Source organism: Podarcis vaucheri (assembly GCF_965113315.1).
Source record: "Podarcis vaucheri genome assembly, chromosome: 2".
Classification (NCBI taxonomy): Eukaryota; Metazoa; Chordata; class Lepidosauria; order Squamata; family Lacertidae; genus Podarcis; species Podarcis vaucheri.
The window spans coordinates 35,001,868-35,022,575 of NC_138760.1; the positions used below are offsets into that span (position 1 = coordinate 35,001,868).

Below are 20,708 nucleotides of genomic sequence, written 5' to 3' on the forward strand. Positions count from 1 at the left end.
ACTCCTTCACAAGGTTCGCATTATGAAGATGGAATTTAAGTTTTAAGTAGGGCTGTATGCGCTTACTCTTTTAGCAATGATAAACTATATACTACAAATCAATATATTACTATATATACTATAAATCATTATATTATATCCAGGGGTGCCAACTTGAATAAAATATTGGAGGGGGGCAGGTAAGCCTCGCCACACATCACAAGACGTGGCACACGCGCACCATTTAAATGTCAATGCCCATCAACTTTTTTTTGGGGGGGGGAGGAAGCCCTCTCAAATATTTTATTCGTGGGTTGGGGGCGAAGGGACCTCGGCCCCTAGGAGTTGGCTGCCACGAATCTGTATCTCCGATAGCGCCAGGCGTGTGCTTGGCGCTCCACAGGGCTGCATGCTCTTCCTGAGCGGAGGAGCTCCAGAGGGAAGGAGCTGTCAAGCAAAGAAAGCCCGCGCGGGTCGCCAGAAGCCGAGCCGAGCCGGGACCGGAGGCGAAGGGAGCGAGCAGCGCAAGAGGGCTGCCGGGAGCAGGCGAGCCGCCCGCTCTGGCCCAGTGCCACGGAGAGGAGGGGCAGCGAATCCCCAGAGCCCATTAAAAAGCCAGGCTTCGCCGAAGCTAGGAGAAGAAAACACCTCCGTAGAAGGCAGGAGCAAGCAGCAGCAGCAGCAGCAACGATCTGCGAGGCTCCGATTCTTCCAGTGGCGGGATCTTTTTCCAACCCCCAACCAGCCCGAGAGAGAAGGCCGAGTGCAAAGCCCAAACTTTCGCGACTGCCTGCCGCCGCCGCCGCCTAAGCGCCAGGAGTCGCCCTGGGATCGCCGCAGCAGCGGACGCAAAGAGAGAAGAAGCACAGAAGGTCGAGGCGGGCGCGCGCGCGCGTGTCTGGATGAGGCGGCAGCAGCAGTGAGCAGTCAAATCTCGCCCACCCGCCACCCCTCCTTCCTTCCCTCCTTCTCTCTCTCTCTCTCTCTATCTGTCTGTCGGTCTCCGTCCGCAAGATGAGCGCTACGCTCCCAAGCCTCTTGGCCTCGCTGGCCGTGTTGCTCCTGGGAAGGATGGACCGCCTCGCCGACGCCTGCAGTTGCTCCCCGGTGCATCCGCAACAAGCGTTTTGCAATGCAGATGTAGGTAAGAAAAGGACGGCCACCCTCCCCTTCTCTGCGGCTCCCCTAGTGGCTTCTTACACGGCGTGATCCCACCCAGCATTTCTATCTTTCTCTCTCTCTCTGCCCCCCCCCCCACGGCTGCTGCCTTCGCTCCCGCTGCAAACTCACTTGTTAGCAGCCAAAACAACCCCACCCCTTTATCCTGCAAGAAAAGAGCCGCGGTGCGCGCGGGGAAGGGAGTGGGGAGGTCGGTTCCCTCCTGCCCTGGCCTTGGCCAACAGTTGCTATTGTTAAGGAGGCTTTGGGGTTCATGAGATTGTTCCGCTGGCCGATTCTTTCCCCATAGGTTTAAGGCACACGCAGTCACACATGCACACACCGAAGTGTCGTTCTCCGCTGGTATTCGCCGCTTTCCCCCGCCCCAGTACGCCCGCTCTGACCCGATCCACAGGAATTCATTGGAAAGCACAAAGGCAACCACGGACTCAAATTCCTCTTTTCTGACGATGGCTTTCTGCCTGCAAGATGCAGGCTGCCAGGGTTTGGTGGGAACAGCTTTGATACGGAGGGGTGGGGAGAGGTGGTGGGAACGGGAAGGGAATGAAACCAGGAAATGAAAACTTCACAAAGGCAAACGGAAAACGTCGGGCCATCTTCCCTGAGTCGACTCGGTCACACCGAAGGGTGTGGGGAGTGCTCTGTTCCTATTTGCATTGGTTAATTTAAAATATATATATATATGCACCTTTAAAAAATGCCTTTGCCAAAATAAACAGGGTGGGAGGGAGCCACATGCTACCCCACCCCAAAAAAAACCCAACCCCCCATTGGAAATTGACTTGCTGAACAGTTCTAGTGTAATTTAGCATGTGCACCTAGTTCCATTTCTTGAACTCAAGGTACAGCTGTGCTGTTATCACTGTTCTGGGGGTTGCAAGTTAATTCCCCTTGAACTAATTTGGTAGCGCTTCAAAACGCAGGGCTGGGCTGACAGCCTACAAGGAGATCATCATCTTGTGGAGGAAGCTGGAGAGACAGATGGAGGGAGGCATGGGAGGATCTGAGGCTACAGAGCCTGTCTGATGGCACCAGAAGGGAAGCTGCAGGGCATGAGGAAGCTTGGTTGGGTCGGCGCAAAGCGGAAACCAGATTTCCATCGACTTACTGTATATAAATATCTTCACAGTTCCCTAAGCTCCTGGCTCAGGGGAAAGAAACTGTTTTCTTTCCTACAGGAGAATCTCTGCTCTCCTTGACTATTTTTGCTGACTGCTGTTGCTTTTAATTGTCAGTAATACACCTCGGCTTCCTACTTCTGGGTCCCTTGAGCAACCCTCCAGGGAAACAGTTTTTTTGTAGCTAAGGGACTTTTTTTAGGTCCATCTGCATATCCTTCCTGTGTAGTAATCAAGCTAGAGGCCCAGGTTGCTTAATGAGCAAGGGCTCTGAGCATTCTATATACAGTATATATATAATTTCATCATATCTGTGGCCCTTGTTGGTCGGAAACAGCAAGTGTAGCAATGTTTAAGGAGAGGCATAAAGTCATAGTCATAGTACGTTGCCTCCTCACTTACTGCTTCTTAAGAGCTTCGTGTAGAAGTTTCTCACTGGGCCATAAGAGCACATTTAAAGCACATTGTTTCCTTCAAAGAATCCTGGGAACTTTAGCTTGTTAAGGTGCTGGGAATTGTGGCTCTGTGAGGTGCAAATGACCGTTCTCGGGGTTCTTTGTGGGAAGCCATGTGCTTTAAATGTATAGTGTGCATGTGACCTGTGTCTGCCCAAGAAGCAGGAATGCCCCTTTAGTACTTGTGTGTATGGGTTTAACTTTGCAATCCTTTCTTCATCATGAGAACAGAGGAATAGGGGCATTCTATTTCTGCAGTCAGGGTCTCTTGTGTCTGATCACCTAGTCCAGTCAGTCAGGGCACAATCTAAGACACTTTGCCAAGGACACAGAACCTGATTTCAACGTGAGGGTGTGTAGACTTGGAAGATGTGAAGTAATAATACAGGAGAAGAGGGTCTTGCTCTCACTACAGAATGACCACATGAGGCTCCTCAATATTTGGGATTAGAGAACAGGACTTCCAAGTTATTGGGATTGTGTGGTGTAGGCCTGAGTCTCCAGGACTTGCCTTTTTAGAAATTAACTACTGCAAATCAGTGGATTCCCTTTTTGGAACAGAGGAGAAAAGAACCCCGCCCCCCTTTCCAACTGTCCAATCTGGATCTCTGTGGGCCTAAAGACCTCTGGTCTGCCTGATTTGGGAATACCTGATTTTGGATTGTGCTTTCTGTTCCACCTGCTGCTTCCCTGGCTTTGGGATGTGCGGGACTTTGGAGACCATTTTTTTTTCCAGGCAGAGCAGTGCACCATGGGTACTAGCTTTCAGCGTGAGTGGGGAGAAGTCTGCAGTGTGGCCTTCTGCCCAGCATTGCTGGGGCCCTCATGAGAAAAATTAGCACTGTGTGTTTCCATCTTGATTCTATCAAGAACTTCATCTGCCAGCTCAGCTAAATGCTGAAGAAGAGGGCTTGATCATTCCATTTTGTGATGTCACAGTGTGCATCCTTCGCACTTGGCAAATGGTGAAAAGGGCTGAATGGAGAGCCGAGTGAGAGAGGCTGCCTTGCCCTTCTCATTCACTAGGCACTCAGTGCTGGGTCACTCACTGGTGGCTCTTTATTAGTAGGCGTTGCCATTCTCTTTTCCCAATTTGCTCAGCTTGGAAACTACTGAAAGGCCGAGCCTGATAGGGCTGGGCCTCAAATTCCACTTTTCCCTGTGAATAATCCCCTTATTAAATTTTAACCTATTAAACAAGCAGCCCTGGCCCCAGTTTCCAGATCTTGCTCTAGAGATGGAATTTGAAAATTCTCTGGCAGGGCAGCCTCTCTGCTGCAACAGTCTCGTCCATTAGAAGTTCCAGACTCTCAGGCTGCCTTCTCTGAAACTGTAGTGTGTCCAGGAACTGAGCAGCTGCTGTCAGCAGCAGCCATTTGCGGTTTCACTTTGCTTTTCCAGTGTCACTTCCCTCCACAGAAGTAGACATCTCTGAGATATGAGAACCAGTCATTGTATAGTGTCTGGAGCACATACTCTCAGCATCTAAAGCCTTTCATGTAGGAATCCAGTGAGACCTCACAGGACCCTTTCTGCTCCCTGCAACTAGCAAGAAAGATCCTTTTAACCCCTTTTAACAACAAGCAACACTTTTAGTTCTCCATTGGCCATGCCTCAATTTCTACCAGGCTAGCAGAGAGGATGCCTCTAGCCCCATGCACTTTATATCTGGAATTGGACTGTGCAGTTTAACTTGCTCCCTTCTGTTTAGTATCCTTTCATTTGCACACCAAAGCCCAGCTTCTAGTTACGGCAGATTTCAAAGTAATCTGCCAATGTGCTTTATTCTGTAAATTATTGATTTGTGATATGAATGGATGTGAAGGTGACAAAGGCCTTTAGCAATATGCAGAAAAGTTTATTACTATGTATAACAAGCAAGTAGAAAGTCTATAGAGGAGTGTTAGTAGCCTAATAAAAATAAGGGTCAATATGGGAGAGAAGCCATATCGGTTATTCGGAAAACAGAAAACAAAATGTGAAATCTAACATGCATTCCAATCAGTGTTTCCTGATGTTCAGTTTTACCAGATGTGATCCAAGCTGTGAAACAGTGCTGAATACAGCTATTTTTTAAAAAATAATTTTTATTGATTTCCCAATAAAAACAGCCACTGAATACAGCTATTTAAAGAGACATCTTGCTATAGGGTCTGCCCTCTTCCTATGCAAATGAGTTTTTCAGACCTTTTATTATGTATTCATGGAAGACCACATTTGAAGGTACTTTGGGTCCAGTCTGTTTAGGACTATGTGCATTAATACAAGAACCTTGAATACGGTCCGGTAGCAAATTGGTAACCTCTTTTTAATAGGTACAGTTTGTTCATAAAAAGCTTCCCAGGATAGCTCATTGGTTAAAGAGTGTTGATTGTGTGAATAAAAGCAAAGGGAATTTGTGGGAATTACCTGGCAGGAACTGTGGACTGGCAAAAAACACTATTTGGAAAAAGTCAGTACAACTGTTGAAGTGTCACCCTCAGTCGGTTCTGCTGTGTGGGTGTGTCTGTGTGCATAGACATAGCCGGGGGGGGGGGCAGCTGCCCCCATCAAGTAAATAAATAAAAATACTTAACTAAAAGTAGAAATTGTAGAAATATTTTGACAGATTTTTCTGAGCACTTGGGTCAAAAGAAAGTAATTTAAAGTAAAAGTTGTTGAGACATTTCATTCTGAATCTGCTAGACAGAGCCAGACAGAGGATGATGACAGGTGGGTGTCCTGCCCCCCCCCCCAACATAAATCCTAGTTATGCCTGTGTGTGTGTGTGTTAGAATTATATACTCACACTTAGGCTGTGTACACACTGCACATTTAAAGCACACACCCCTCCAAAAGAGTCATGGGAACTGTTGTTCACCCCTCACAAAGCTACAATTTCTAGTCTCCATAACAAACTACAGTTCTCAGGATTCTTTAGTGGAAGCCATGTGCTTTATATGTATAGTGTTTACACAGCCACCCTGTTACACATGGAGAGGTGCTTTCAGAAATGATGAGTTAGATTTTTAAAGACGTTTAGACAAATCCAGTAAATGGGTTACGGATTTTTATCAATAGTGATTAGCCACAGCTAAACAGAAACTCCCCAGTCAGAAGCAGTATACCTCCAGTTATCAGATGCTGGAAACAGACTATAAGGGATGGGCACTGCCTTCATGCCCTGCTTGTCAACCTTCCCAGATGCATCTAGTTGGCCACTGTTAAGAAAAGAATGCTTGGTCACGCCCAGCAGGGCTCTTCTTATGTTCTTATCCCATTCTCTCTCATGTGCAGGCAGACACACAGATCAGTTTGCAGAGAGAGAGAGATTTGTGCTGTTTTTATTCCTCTCGGGAAGCCCTTGTGGCTGACACGGCCCATGGAGAAACAACAGATGTCTGTTTACTCTGCTTGCATTCCATCGCACTGGCTTGTAGTAGAGTCTATAGAAAGCAGCAGCAGCCATGCTGCATGTTACTGTTTTCCTTCCCCTTCCCTGCAGTTGTTTTCACGTCATCAACTACAGCACCAGTTCATAGTGGCACAGGGTGCTATGATCTGCACACTTTAATTGGAGTCCACGTCACATCTTGGCTCTGCAGTGGTAACTTTGTGCAGCATCATGCTGTGGATGATTATATTTGTCCTCCTGGCTCCTACGAGTTCCCAAAAAGCACTTCTCTCTCCACTCAACTGACTGTCAGGTTAGAACCGTTAGATCATCTGGATAGGACTTGTACTGAGCAAGGCCAAGGAACAGGGCTGGGATTGCAAATGGGTGTGTGTATTGTGTTACATTTATTCACTTTTAAAACATCCAGATTCTTCCAGTAAAATATGCAAATTCTGTGTTCAGTATAATTTGGGCTAAACTAATGTGTCACTTGGAAGCATGTCAGGAATTTAATAATGACACACCCACCCCTCCGGATTTTCATTGCAGCTTTAGTGTGCAGTGATGGAATCCCACCCCACAAAATCCCACCCCACCTCCATGATGTTATTAGCCTTAGGAGGAAAAACACTCTTCCTACGTGCTGTGGTCCTGATAAAAATCACTTCCTGCACCTATTACTTTTATTATTTTAAAATCTCTGGTGTCCTTTCAAGTTATACACTTAGCATCGTATGTGGTTTAACATTTAGTTGCAGCCTCAGAGATTTCTAAATACTTTGTTCTCAAGAAGTCCACTCTGATTCATTTAAAGTTATTGACCTCCTGGGTGACTCACATACTTCTCCCGAACTGGAGCAGAGCTGTATATTTCAGGCTGTTGCCTGTTCTTGAGATGAGGAGGAAGGCCAATGGCCAGTTTCACTGGTCCAAGCCGGCTCTTCCCTTTTGCCTGGAACATGACTAATATAGCTCCGACTGCACCGACTACTATTACAATTCAAATTATTTACATTATTTACTATTGCTATTCACGTTATTTACATTTATATCCTGCCTTTCTTCCAGAAAACTCACAACAACCCTGTGAAGTAGATTAGGCTGAGAGAGTGTGACCCTGTAAACTTTGTGGCTGCAGGGGGTGGGATTTGAACTTAAGTCTCCCCAGAGCTCACCTGTATCGCTGACCTGCTATATACAATGTAATTGGCAGAGAGAACATGAAAGTGTACCCACCTCACTTTCCAAACCAGGATTTTCCCATGTTAGCAAGCAATATTAACAACTTCTTGCTGCATTTCCCCTACCATGGACAAGTTGTTTTATCCCCATTCCCTGCTCCAGAACTGTGATCCAAACAAAATGCCCCCAAAGTGCTTTTGGCATGGGAGAAAAGCTTTCATATGTGCCAGTGGCAGTTTCCTTTCCCTGCCAAACGGCCACTTCAAGGGTGGTATTTTTGCTGGGATCGTAGAAGGGTAAGGAAATGGTTAATAAAATAAAATAAAAATACCCTCACTGCAGTCTCAATCCCATGGCTGCTATTTAAAGTTTTTAAAAGAATCACATATTGCCAGGCTATGCATTTAGATGTAACGTATAATTTGGCCCTACACAAAGAACTGGGGAGAAACAGAATATAGGATCTAGATGGGGAAAGGCAGAGCATAGGATTTGCAGAAAGACATGGTGTGAGGCAGAAAATTTTCCAGTGCTCAATTTTTCCATGCAAAAAAATCATTGCATAAGTTCATTAGTAACTATAAATATTGGGCATGCTTGACAGCTTTAAAGTTTTTTGTTCTGTTTACTAACCGCAACTCCTCTCAGCCATGGCCAGTGGCCAGGGATCATAGGAGTTGTAGTCCAGCAACATCTGGAGGGCACCACATTGTCTTCCTTTGCTGTAGGACACCAGAATATTTTCCTTCACAAATTACCCTAATTCACCATTTCCTGGAAAACCCTCATCACTGCCAGAGAGGATGAAAGTGGACAGGAGAGGTTTTGGCAAGTAGTTTTTGTAGGAAGAAATAAAATTGGTTGATAGAATCCTACCTTTCGAGAGTCCGAGAACATGGAAGGAGTATGTCATGTCATTTAGGGGCTTGTTTCATTCACCTTGCCATATGTGTTGGTCTGCTTCCTGTGAACTTCTGTGAGCACTATAGCTATGCAATGCTTGGAGATAATTTGGTGATTCTCAAATGTGTTTGGATTTTGGAGAGACAGAGTTGACATTTGCCGGGGGTAGGTAGGGCACATCTGTACTGTGTATAGGTGCTTTAATCTTTGCCAGCTGGGCAAGGCAACCAAGAAATGCCACTGGAGAATTTGGTGTCTGGAAACCAGTGGACAGATTCCCCGTTTTAGAGAGGATGTCCTAGGTATGGGCTGTGCAACATATCTAATAAGGTGGGGGATCTCTGAAATGTAAACTGTTATATACTCTTATATTACTGGGAGTTGTAGTTTAGTGTGTGCGCGTGATGAGAATTCTGCCTATACAATGCTGTCTTGAACACTGTAGCTACCCAGCTATCAAGAGCATGAGACTTATCCATGTAGAACCACTCTGCACTTTCTGCTTTTTTTGTAGCTAGACTGTCGGTGGAAAATAATAAACATCTTACCTTGTTTTGGAAGATTTCATAACCTGGAAGGCCTCCCACAAGATGTAGGAGTAGCTGCTGTAGCTAATTTGGTCTGTATTCAATTCTAGCTCTGTGGTTTCTAATCCTTCCAAAGCACCTGACTGATACCCTCCAGCCCCAGCTACTTAAGCTGCATATTTGGCACTCGTGGGCCGTTAGACTACTAAAGCATAAGGTGCTCTCCAGAGCAGAAGCAGAGAGGGTATTTGGGCCCTCTCTGTGGTTACTAGAAGGGATGTAAGTGGCACCACAAATGAAGTACAGAGATGGGCAATATACTGTATAGCTCATAGGGAGTTTTCCTGGGAGCCTCTGTTTTGCTGAGCTCAGCCATGCAACTGAGACTAGCAGAGATGCTAACTGTATCTGTGAGAGCAAACCTAGCCCGCGTTGGGCACGGGAATGCTATAGCTGTGACTCATTTTTGAGAGGGACCACATCTTGCACTGCACAAGGGCTGAAGGGATAGCAACATGAAGGAGCAGCCAAGAGACTCTGCTGATGCTGTTGTCATAGGATGAGAAGGGACTCAAGACTGCCTTTGGCCTTTGCATACTGGAAAGGAGGGGAATAAAAACCCCTCTTGCCTCTGTGCCATGTGGGAGAAGAAAGTGGGCAAAGTGCACTGGGAGCTGTGCTGGAGGCCAAATGGAAACAACTCCAGGGGCCATGCTCTCAAATATCTTGGGCTCAAATTGGCATTTTCCTTACAGCAGGCTTGCTTCTGCTCTTGGGGACTAGGGTTGTTTTTTTAAGTGGGGGCATTTGTGAGTGCCTTCAGACTACCGCTGTTTTGTGGGAGAGATTCAAGTGCATACAGGAAATTTAGGTTTGCACAGTTAAAGTAGTTTACCTTAGCACAAAAAAATCTACTTAAGAAAACAACATACTTTTTGCAGTTAGGAAAGTGGTGCGGGAATGTGGAATGAACAAATGATTAACAGGAAGATATGTAAACACCACCACCCCACACACAAATCCAGAGGAATGCTCATTGTTGCATAACCTCCCCATAAAGAAATAATAACAAATGCTTACTAAAGATGGGGCATAGTTAAATCACCATGTAAGCTTTGTAGACGCAAATTAGGATGACTGCTCAATAAACAGGCTGTCTGAAGAAGCCCTAAGTGTTAGACTTGGGAAGAATAAGTTGTGAGAAGTGAAGGGGTGTCAGTGTCAAGTTCTGTACCTGCATGCCCTGTTTTGCTCTTACCCCAATATCAGGTTTAAACAGGTACCATAATGTCTGTGTCATGGACATTTTGGGCTTTTTTTGTTTGCTTCTATCATGTTTTTAGCCTCATGCTACATTGAATGCGTTCTGTCTAGGACTGGACCATGCCAAAATTGTGTGCTGACTAATAAATCCACTTGCTGGGGCTTGTTCTTTCTGGGCAAATTCTTCCAAAGATTGGTGCCAGTCCAACAGCTTGTGACAAGAGTCTTGTGCTAAGCACACTGGAATGCTGGCCAAGGGCGAGGAGAACAATTCATTACTATGGACCAGAGAAAGTTGGAGACTTTTTCCAGGTCAAAGTGGAAAGAACAGATAGGTGACTCATAATCCAAAATCCATCAGAGTGCCTCCTCCCCATTTTAAAGCTGGAGGCTATGTGTCTCATACTTGAATGTGTCACTTTATTCTGATACTGTATTTTACTCTGGGAATCTCTCCGGGACATCTGCCATGGAATCCATTTAAACTTCATTATTATTGTGTTTTGCATTGCCAGTGCTTCAGATCTGTAGATTATAGCTGGGGTCGCATTACTACTATGTGCTTTTTAGACTTCCTGTCTTCTGTTTACACATATCCTACAGTTTCTGAGAAGCTTTGCTGGCTTTTCCCATGTGGAAAGTTCTGCATTTTTTTTTAAATAAAACTGTGTTTGTGGTTTGTGACTGGCTTTGAATCTCATACTGTATACCTATTTTTAATTCACGTCCCTCTTCATTCAGAGTCTTTCACCCAGACATACATAGCAGAGATTCTCCTGGCTAAGAGGTTTCTCACAGTTCTCAAACACTCACTCAACCATTGGTAAATCTGGGGTGGATGGCAGAAGAATCTCACCTTACCTCATAATGTGTGTTGTGGCTTGGTTTTCTTCAGCTTCTTTGGGTTTGCCTTGCTGTGTTTGTTTCTTGCCTTTATTATCCTCACTTCTTCTGTAGTGACTTGGTCTCCGCTTTGTATGCACTGAGTGTGGAATGTAGATTATCTCTGAGAAAAAGAAGTGGGGACTTGACCTTAGTCTACCCTGCATTGGAGTGAAAGGGCTCCACAAGTGCAGAATTAAGTTCCTTGCCCGCTGTTGCGTTTGTGGTAACATCTCTGAGGGCAAGTCAAGTTCCAGAACATCTCTGTCATTCCCCTCTACCCCAGAAAACATAGTTGTCAATGAACTCCCTCTTCATCCAAGAACACAGACCCTCCAAGTGTCCCTATTTTCCAGGAACATCCGTGATTTAGAAAAACCACCCCAGTTTCTTACTTGATCCTGGAATGTCCCACTTTTCCTTATAATGTCCCTATTTTCTTTGGAGAAATCTTGGGGAGTATGGAGTTATCCCCCCCCCCGAGCTGTTTGAAGGCAATCCTGTATAGGGAAGTTTTTTTTAATGTTTAATGTTTTATTATGTTTTTATATATGTTGGAAGCTCCCCACAGTGGCTGGGGCAACCCAGTAAGATGTGTGGGGTATAAATAGTAAAATTATCATTATGGAATGGGATGTTCCTATTTTCATTGGAGAAATGTTGGAAGGTATGAGAACATCCCCCACTTGAAATTATTCCAGTCAAGGCATGCATGCTCAGAGGCCTCTCTCACTGTCTTCCTGGTTTTACTCCCCTGAGGGCTGGAATGTGATTTTCAGAGCAGCAGAACCCACCTAAATGCAGGGTGCTAAAACATAAGTTGACCTTTGCTGATGTTTGAATTGGGGCATCCAGCACATGGGAAACCTAGGCCTTTGCTTTGAGAGAACCAAACCAAGCTAGCTCTATGACCATTACTCCAGTTACTTGCAGATGTGGTAGGGTGAAACCACGTGGGACAATCTGCTTCTGTGCCTGCATTAGGTCCAGAAGCCACACTTGTAACTGTGTTGATGCTGATGTGGGATGACTTGTCCGGCACCAGAGTGTTTAAAGGGGAATGATGTGGCATGGGATAGCCTGGTTCCAATACTGCTCCAGAAACAGGTGCCACAAGCACTCATCTGCAGCACAGGTCCCTGGGATTTGTTTATATATCATATACTGTATCTGATATACAGGTGGCCTGTAAAGTTGTGGCAGTTCCACACCAGACATTTAAAGCCCATTCGGTGGACATTTAAAGCACATTACTTCCCCCAAAGAATCCTGGGATCTGTAGTTTAAGGTTGAGTGTGTTTTAAATACATGCTTTAGATCTGTCCTTGCGCTAGTAAAGACGTTCCTTAGATGGTAGCAAGGTACTAACTAAACCATACCCCTCAACTGCCCCGATTAAATTGGGACATCCCATTTTGGGCGGCCATGCTCTGAAGAAAAAATGTGAGGGTTGTGTGACTTGCGTGGGAGCACATCCCAAAAGATGCAAGTCCCGCTTTTCCGTGGTGACATGTTGGAGAGTATGCTAAATCCTGGGACAGGATGCTCCAGGAAAAATGGATTAAGTGGGTTCTCCTTTTGGGGGGGGGGCAGTTCTCTCTCCCTTACAAACACAAAAGTTATCTATGCAAATATTACCCTTGGCAATTCCTGCAGATATCAGGAACAGCGCGATACATTTTATTGCCCAAGGCAAAGGGCAAGATGACGCCTCCCTCATTCCATGCACAACAGTTGACCTGGTAGCTGAATCCTGTTTTAACAGTGGCGATGGGCCAAAGGCATCCACTTCACCCAAGAGATGTGAGCTTAAGGGGTACATGGATGGACATGTAAGCTAGCACACAACTGTCTGCTTCCCATCTGTTAGTATTTCCATGTGAGGCTGATGCCTTCCTTTGCCTAATGGTAGTGCTGGTGCTGGCAGATATACTTGGAAGTGGAGGGAATTATCTAGTTGGATGATCTCAGTAGCACTTTTCTGCTTCAGAAGTTCTTCATCACACTTTCCCCATTTCTCAAAAGCATGCAGTGCACAACAGGGGTTATAAAGAAGGATTGTGCTTTACAATCTAAATTCCCATCTGGTAACCATAAAATCATAGAATTGTAGAATTGGAAGAGGCCCCGGGAGTCATGTAGTCCAACTTCCTGCAATGCAATAATTGGTCATTTGTATGACGCCTTCCCATAGTTAAAACATGCTCAAGGTGGCTTACATCAAAATACGATGAACGGAAATCAAAAGGAAGTGACAGCCATGCTCAGTTAAACTCATTGGTGCCATTCCTTGACCATCAGGCTTATGCTTGTTGTTGGGATTGCACTGTACAATAAAAATAGGAAAGGCTAGAGAAAGTATCATCATGCATTTGAAGTATGTGTATGTGTGCACTTTAGACAATAATCCTATCAGCACTGCATTTTTAAGGCAGATGTAGATAAAATCAAGAAGGGTTCAGATAACAAATGGTTTGAAATGTGTCTTGTTTTTAGAGCTTTGTGCTATTTTTAGATAAGTTCTTAGGTTAAATAAGTTGAGTATACTGAATATCACTTGTGAATCTACAGATTCAAATTCCACGATAGTGCCCTTTGGCGTTTCCTAACTTCCGTTCTATGATGACCAAGAACTAATCTGTTGGGCTTCTTGGATGTAGACTGAGGAGCCTTCTGTTTTGCAGGCGAAGGGGCTAAGTGGTCTTTTCCAGTCCATTTCCCCCAAAATTTGCAGTAACAGCCTCAATCTCTTACACTGTCACTTCATTATGTTGCTGAAAGGTTAGGGCCCCTCCAGACTGATGCATAGCTGTCAACGTTTCCCTTTTTCAAAGTGAAATTTCCTCATTCCGAATAGGATTCCTCGCAAGGAAAGGGAAAAGTTGACAGCTATGGACTGGTGTGTTTTTGTGTTTTGCAGGTGTATTCTATAACATGTCATTGGTGCAATAATAGTGCATTTGTGGTGGATTTATATACTGGACTGTCTACACATCATTCCACTTTTATTAGCTGTTCTGTGGTGCTTTCCCAGTGTTGCTGCTATTGCTATCTGGAGGGGCACTCTTGTGCTATAGTGCAACAAAAGCAGGACAACCCATGCCCCCGCTCCACCTTGGAACATTACAGGATCTTAGCATGAAGCTTGCAGGAGAGTAGGATCACATATAACTGCTCCATGAGCACAAATAATCATGAATGCCTGGTAAAAAGTACATCTGGAGGGGCCCTTAGTATGTATTTGTAGAAGCAGCCCTGTGTGCATTCCTTGTGTCATTTTACATACTCTGTGCATTTGCTCTGAAGGAAGGTGTGCGGCCTCTGTCCTTCATGTGTTGTATGTGCTGTGTATGTGCTGTATTCGCATCTTCTGCTGGAATCGGTGCTAATTATAGTACAGTTTTTGCTCTTTTTGTGGTTGTGGGTTCACAGCTTTCGGCTGGCCTTGAGTGGGAGGGTGGGGTCTTGCCTGTGTTGTCATGCCAGGAGTTGGAGACACTTAATGTGCCTCCATGGCCCAGTGTAACTATGGGATCATGCCCCCATCCTCTTTCCTCACCTCTGAGCTGGGGCTACAGGGACCAGAACCACACACATCGAGCCAGAGAGGGGCTTGCTAAGCAGCAAGATATCTCACTGTGTTGCAGACCTTACCGCAACTGATCGTAAGCCAAATCTCCTTTGCCTTTCTCTGGAGGCTAGAGAATTTCTCTGACTCACGTTGAGCCTTGGAAAGCAAGGACACTGCTTTGCAAGTCTCCCTGGCGTACAGCAAAAGGGAAATATTGGGGGATCTCGCAAGGAAAAGAAAAAGAAGTAAAGTGCTGACTAGTGGTGAGCTGATGAGCGTGCCTGGGGCCCAAGGGTAATAGCTACTATTCTGCAAAGCTGCACTGGTTTCTCTCTCTCTGTGTGTGTATGTGTGCGCGCACACACTATGTGGTTATTAGTGCTCTCTCCTGTTGCTTCTCTCCAGTGCACTATGGCGTGAGTGATAAAAGTGATTATATTGCTGCGCTCTTTGCTTGCTTTCTCTTTATCATATAGCCGTCTCTGCTGCAATCTCAGTGCAAAGTTGACAAGAGAATCTACCCACTTTTAAAAGAATAGGAAGGAGCCTGACTCTCACCTCACACTTGAACACACAATAAAGTAGTACCCTAGAAGTATAAAATTGCACAGAGCTAGGCCCAGCTTCCCAACTTGGTACGAGTCTTCGCAGAGCACAAACCACAAGCTTATAAGCAAAGAACAAACCTTGGTTACAGCTTGTGGGCTATTTAGAATGAGACAAACCTTGATCCAGGGTTTGGACATAAAGCTAAGCTGAACTATGCCTTAGCTCCTTTAGTCTGGCAGCAAGAGAAGCAGGGGAGATGTTAGGAGGCACAAATTTATCACTGTTGCACCTGCACATTTGCCCATTCATGTTAAGCCATACTTTGGCTTAGCATTATCTGCATGGTGCAGAGAACTGAGGAGAGTTTTTCACTTGATGCTGGGTCAGGAGATTATACTTCTGTGCCAATAAATTCTGAATTATCCATAAACTGTCATTTTCTGAACATGGAAGTGTTCATCTTGTTCTTTGCCCCAGGTATCTTGTTCTTTGCCCCAGGTATCTTGTTCTTTGCCCCAGGTAGCAAAATGGGCCAGATCTGGGAGCAAAGATTTGGAAGCCCCACCTTCAACTACTGGAAAACTTGTTTGTTCTTCAGGCTCCAAAATTTCAGCAGAGATTACTCACACTTTCAAATGTACCTTCACAGTCATAAGGCCTAGGAACTTGTATGTGCCGACTTAAAAACAAAGTAGAAACTGAAATTCTCAGGAAACTGGATCCCATAACCTGGCTGTCTGTACTTTTTGTGCTCCTGTGGAATTGCCGTCTCAAACATATCTCTGTTTCACAAAGAGATAAACTTCTGGAAGCTGTTCTAAAAATGCATGCCAGTACAGCAGCAAATAAGTAGAGTAAAGGTTGATTTGGTGTACATTACTACGTCTTCTACACTTCATCAAAACCCTGGGCAGGGAGCCTCAGGCCCAAGGACCAAACTGAGCCTTTCAGGCCCTTGGGACTTTTCCAGGACCAGGACCCATCTCAAATCTTGCCCTTCACCGGCCCTTCTCTGCACCCTCCTCAAATAACTTTGCCTGTCTGGAATTGGTTCTTGAGGTACTACATTGCCTCTTGCTTGCATGTAGAAATCTCTTTTTTTGCATGGCAGAAATGAAGTCTACTGTACAAAGCTTAGAGTCAATGTGTTGCTCCTCCCACTTTTGTATCTGGCTCCCCCCACCATCTGGAAAGTTGCCCATGAGGAAATGTGTCCCTCTGTCCTGGCTGAAACAGGTCCCTGCTTTGTTGCATTGCTCTGGAGCTGTTAATACCTCCTTATTTTCCTTTTTGAAGACCTGTCACTTACAGTGGACTCCAAGGATGAATCAGGCTTCCTATATTGCATTATCAAAACCATAGCTGCCAGCAAGGGAACAAACCAAATTCTCTGTGGTTTAGTTTAACTCAATTCCTACTTGAGTCTTGACCCAAGAAAAGCATCCATTCTGATGACGCCAGCAAAGACTTGTGTGCTCAAAGGCCAGGCTAGGGACTGCTGTGGGTTCATTGTGCTTAGAGAATTAAAACCAAAGGGAAGTCTGGGTTACAGTGATGCAACTAGCTCAGTTGCTGACATTTACTGAGAGAGAACAAAGACCCAGTGGAACTACCCAGTGTGCATGTGGCTTTGACTTGGATTGGATAAAACCAGAAGGCTTTCAGGGGAGGGGGTTTTGCACCCAATTTTAGGCAAGGTTTTGCAGTCTGCAATGAAATAAGTTATCTTATGTTAGCATACGGAAAGATAACCTTGCTTGACAGTCCAGTCTAGGATACCAGTAGATGCTTTTAAATTTTGCTTTACTTTTTCACTTGCTCCATACCTTCTTTTTGCCCACTATCTTAATAACATCTTCTTGAATTCATAACTGGAGCAGTGTAACTGAGCATCTGAGATGAGGCGGCAGAGAGGAGTTCAGTGCTAAGTTGTTAAACCTCCCAGCTCTTTAAAGCACAAATCTCCATTTGCTTGTAGGGCTGCAAGGGGAAGAAAGCACATGGGATTCCTTTTTCCTTGATCTTCTCTTTGGGATTCATGAACATAAATACATACAAACACACACTCTTGATTCCTTTTCCCTGATCTCTGGCTTGGCTGAACTGCCGGGTGCTTGGCTTAGAAAGTGCAAAGCAGCAGTTCCCTTCTACAAAGCCACACTGTTCAGAACAAAAATCTTCCTTCTACGAGGTTGCATTTTTTGCCAGTGATTCAGCAGCACGTGAGTGGAAAAGCCTGGAGCCGTAACTATTAGCCAGGCCTAAAGACTCTCAGCTGCTGTCACACAATCGTCTGAGCCAGGCCAAAAGCATCTAAGCCAGGCCACAGCCAGTTTGCAGCAAACGGAACTCAAAGCGGGCTCTGAAACTGAGCCTGATGATGGATGCACCATATGTGCAGTGATGGGAGAGGGCCCTCCACACAGAGATGTGTCCTCCCCTTTCCTACAATGCTTGAAACTCCTAACTAGGATTAATGCTGAAGGAAATAGTGAAAATCATAGACCTGGAGCTGACTTGATTCGGCCTAGCATTTCACACTGAGAGCCTGCCACGTTTGCATGTCTCAGTAAGCCAGACTTTCCAGCTGATTGTGGTTTCTTGTGAACAAGCGACTCCTCTCCTGGCTCGAGTGGCACAAACAAACCAGGAAACTTTGGCTTCCCATTACATCCAAACAAGGAATCGTGGTTTATTGCTCCCTGACAAGTAGCAATAGCTAACCAGCCTTCTGCCATGGTTTGTTGTTGGCTTGCTGATTGTGGCTTGCTAGTTAGAAATTATCTAACTGCACAACTGCCTGCATCCCACCATTTAAGAGTTAACACATGTCCAGTGCCATATTCCCAGTAGTTTAGAGGCAAAGGCAAACAAGTACCATCCATCTTGCTCGTGACTACCTTTAACATGCCTTCTTTTATTTTTCTGTTCTCTGAACGTAGCTGGTTGTTTCAATCATCAGCAGAGTTGAAAAAGACCCAGTGGGTAGTTGATTCCAGGGGTGGCCAATGGACTGCCCACAAGCTACATCTGAACCACAAAGCGATTGCGGCTAGACTCCAAGGGCCTTACTAAATTTTATTCAGATTATGGTGTGTGTGTGTTTTAAAAAAAGTTTCTCTTGTGAGGTTGCACTTTAAAATTGTTTTCAGAAGCTGTGAGCAAGAAAAAGACTCCTCACCGGTTTGTGTTTTGTGTGCTACGCCCCTGCTGCTAACCTAAACTGAGATTATCCAGTTACTTACCGTGACTGAGCAGGCCACACCCTGCCCGGCATCTCATCCCAAAATGTCCCAAAACTTTATTTTTTACACAACACATTCTGAACAATGTCGGTTTCAGAAGCAGCTGGCTGCAATGGCCAGAGCAGGCAACAGTTTCCTAAAGCTAATGTCTCCCTCTCTGCCTGCCATTGTGTCCATCTTGTTTTCTCTCTGGAGTTGTGAAAGAGTGGGAACATGAAACCCAAGCATGGGCTATCCATCTCTAGGCTGGATTACTGCAGGCAAGATAACTAGCTCAAGGGGATTTGACACATTTCAGCACTTGCAAGCCTCCGCTGCTTGTGTTGGGTCAGCTTTCCTGTGAAGCTTTTCTTTGGGAAAGGAGATCACAGATGAAGCGGCTCTTTATCCAGCAAAAAGTGAGACCTATACATGGGGTGTGGGCCCTGGGTCACATGACCAAGCTGGACAGGGCTTTGAACAGGTGGAAGTCTCTACTTGCCCCACCTGACCTACAGAACACCCTTTTGGGGGGGGGGTTACACCAGTGTTAATTCTGCTGGCTGAAGTTCTGCTGGATAAGCCCTGGATGAGCCAGGGCAACGGGCTTACACTGTCTTCAGCTCAGTTGGGGGTGGATGGGGACTCAGTGGTCAAGCACATGGTTTTTACACACAGGATCCCAAGTTCCACTCCCTGGAACCTCCAGTTAAATTATCTTTGACAGTACAGTGGTACCTCAGGTTACAGACACTTCAGGTTACAGACTCTGCTAACCCAGAAATAGTACCTCAGGTTAAGAACTTTGCTTCAGGATGAGAACAGAAATCGCACGGCAGTGGTGCAGCGGCAGCGGGAGGCCCCATTAGCTAAAGTGGTACCTCAGGTTAAGAACAGTTTCAGGTTAAGAACAGACCTCCAGAACAAATTAAGTTCTTAACCCGAGGTACCACTGTACTGCTGGAAACGACCCTGTTTCAGTCCTTGCAGAGCGTCTCTGCCAGTGAGAGTAGACGGTATTTAGCATGGATGGCCCAACAGCCTGACTTGAGGATTGGAAACCTTTTGTAGAATATCTAAAGAGCTATTGTAAACATGTAAAAATGCAAGTAGGATATGAATGGAGAACAGCAGTAAATCATGTATCTGGAAGCAAGAGGAAAGGATAAGGTACAGAGTATTTATAATGTGCAGCAGTATTAGAAAACATGGCGAAACCATGAAGGGGTAGAGGGGAAGTCAAATGATAAATGAATATTAATTGGAAAGTATGCATTGTGTATGAAGTTTGTAAACTTTTGAAACTTGTAAATAATTAAAAACAACAACAACAACCAGCCTGACTCTCCATAAGGCAGCTTTATATGAGGAATCTTCCAGCCAGCAGGATGTTGAGTCAGGTTTGCTTATGAGGAAAAAACGACACAGTCTCTCTCAACACAGAGAAGCTGTGCCCAGTAAAAACAATGAAGAGTCCTGTGGCAAGACAAAGACTAACAAATGCATGCCTCTGATAAAGCACGATGTGGCTCCTGGAAGCTTTGTGCTGCAATAAATGTGCTGGCTTTTTTTGGTACCACAGGACCCTGCCTTCTTTTTTCTGCTGCCCGCTACAGACTAACATGGCTGCCCCTCTGGAATTCATACTCAATTACGCTGATTGGCAACATGTGTATGGCATTCCAGAGTTTACTGATGGAATGTGTTGCTCTACAAGATGTTCCGAGTAGGCCTGGGCAGTGTATCAACTTGATACATGGCCCAGGAACAGTTTGATGGCCAGAGCTTGATGGCGCCTTCACCTGGTGGTATATTGCCAGTGGAGCAATATTACCGTCTCCACTGCCAGGCACTGGTGGCATTCAGAGCAGAGATGGTTCCACCCCACTGCCAGCTTGTTCCTCCCTATACTTTTCAACATCGTGATGTATGGCGATGTTGGGCTTACTTTATAAAAAAGTAAGTTTCTAGCCCTCATAATTGCAGAGAGAATAACGAAAGTGGGAGGACTGGGTTGCACAGTCTAGACCAAGTCATGCAACAACTGATCAGGAGAACATCCAAGGCATTAAAGGACCTATAGGCTGCTTTGCCTGCTTGCTTCCAGTCTCCTCTGTGGCACAGAAGCAAGGCAAAAAGTTTTAATTACCAAGCAACCCGGTTACTAAAAGATATACAGCATATGCATTGTATTGGGATGCCTGCTGCCCCCTGTGGGTTGGTTTGCTTATGTTTTCTAAGTGCACAAGGTGCTCTGTTTGCACTTAGGTGTGGCATACGCATTTAGTTTCTGCTACCTGCTGGTGGTGCAGTTGTCTTATTTATTTATTTATAAAAAATATTTCTTTATCGCTGTATCATAAAAATATATATCACAGTGGTTTGCAGCAATATAAAAACAAAACAAAAAAAACCAAACAATAAAATCATAAGAAGTTTAAAACAAGTGAAAAGCAAAAAGAAATTACCATAAAAGCAAACACCACTAGACCATTGTGGA

The 20,708-nt window shown here is 45.1% G+C and overlaps 1 protein-coding gene across 1 annotated transcript in view; it reads left to right on the forward strand.

The window, feature by feature from the left end:
- Positions 1 to 482: 482 nt before the first annotated feature.
- The window catches only part of TIMP2 (TIMP metallopeptidase inhibitor 2), a 28,054-nt gene continuing 7,828 nt past the window's right edge, over positions 483 to 20,708 (forward strand). Inside the window, exon 1 of the mRNA XM_082210973.1 lies at positions 483 to 1,123. Coding sequence (XP_082067099.1) covers positions 994 to 1,123 — 130 coding nt within the window. The 5' untranslated portion in view covers positions 483 to 993. The remainder of the gene's footprint in view (positions 1,124 to 20,708) is intronic.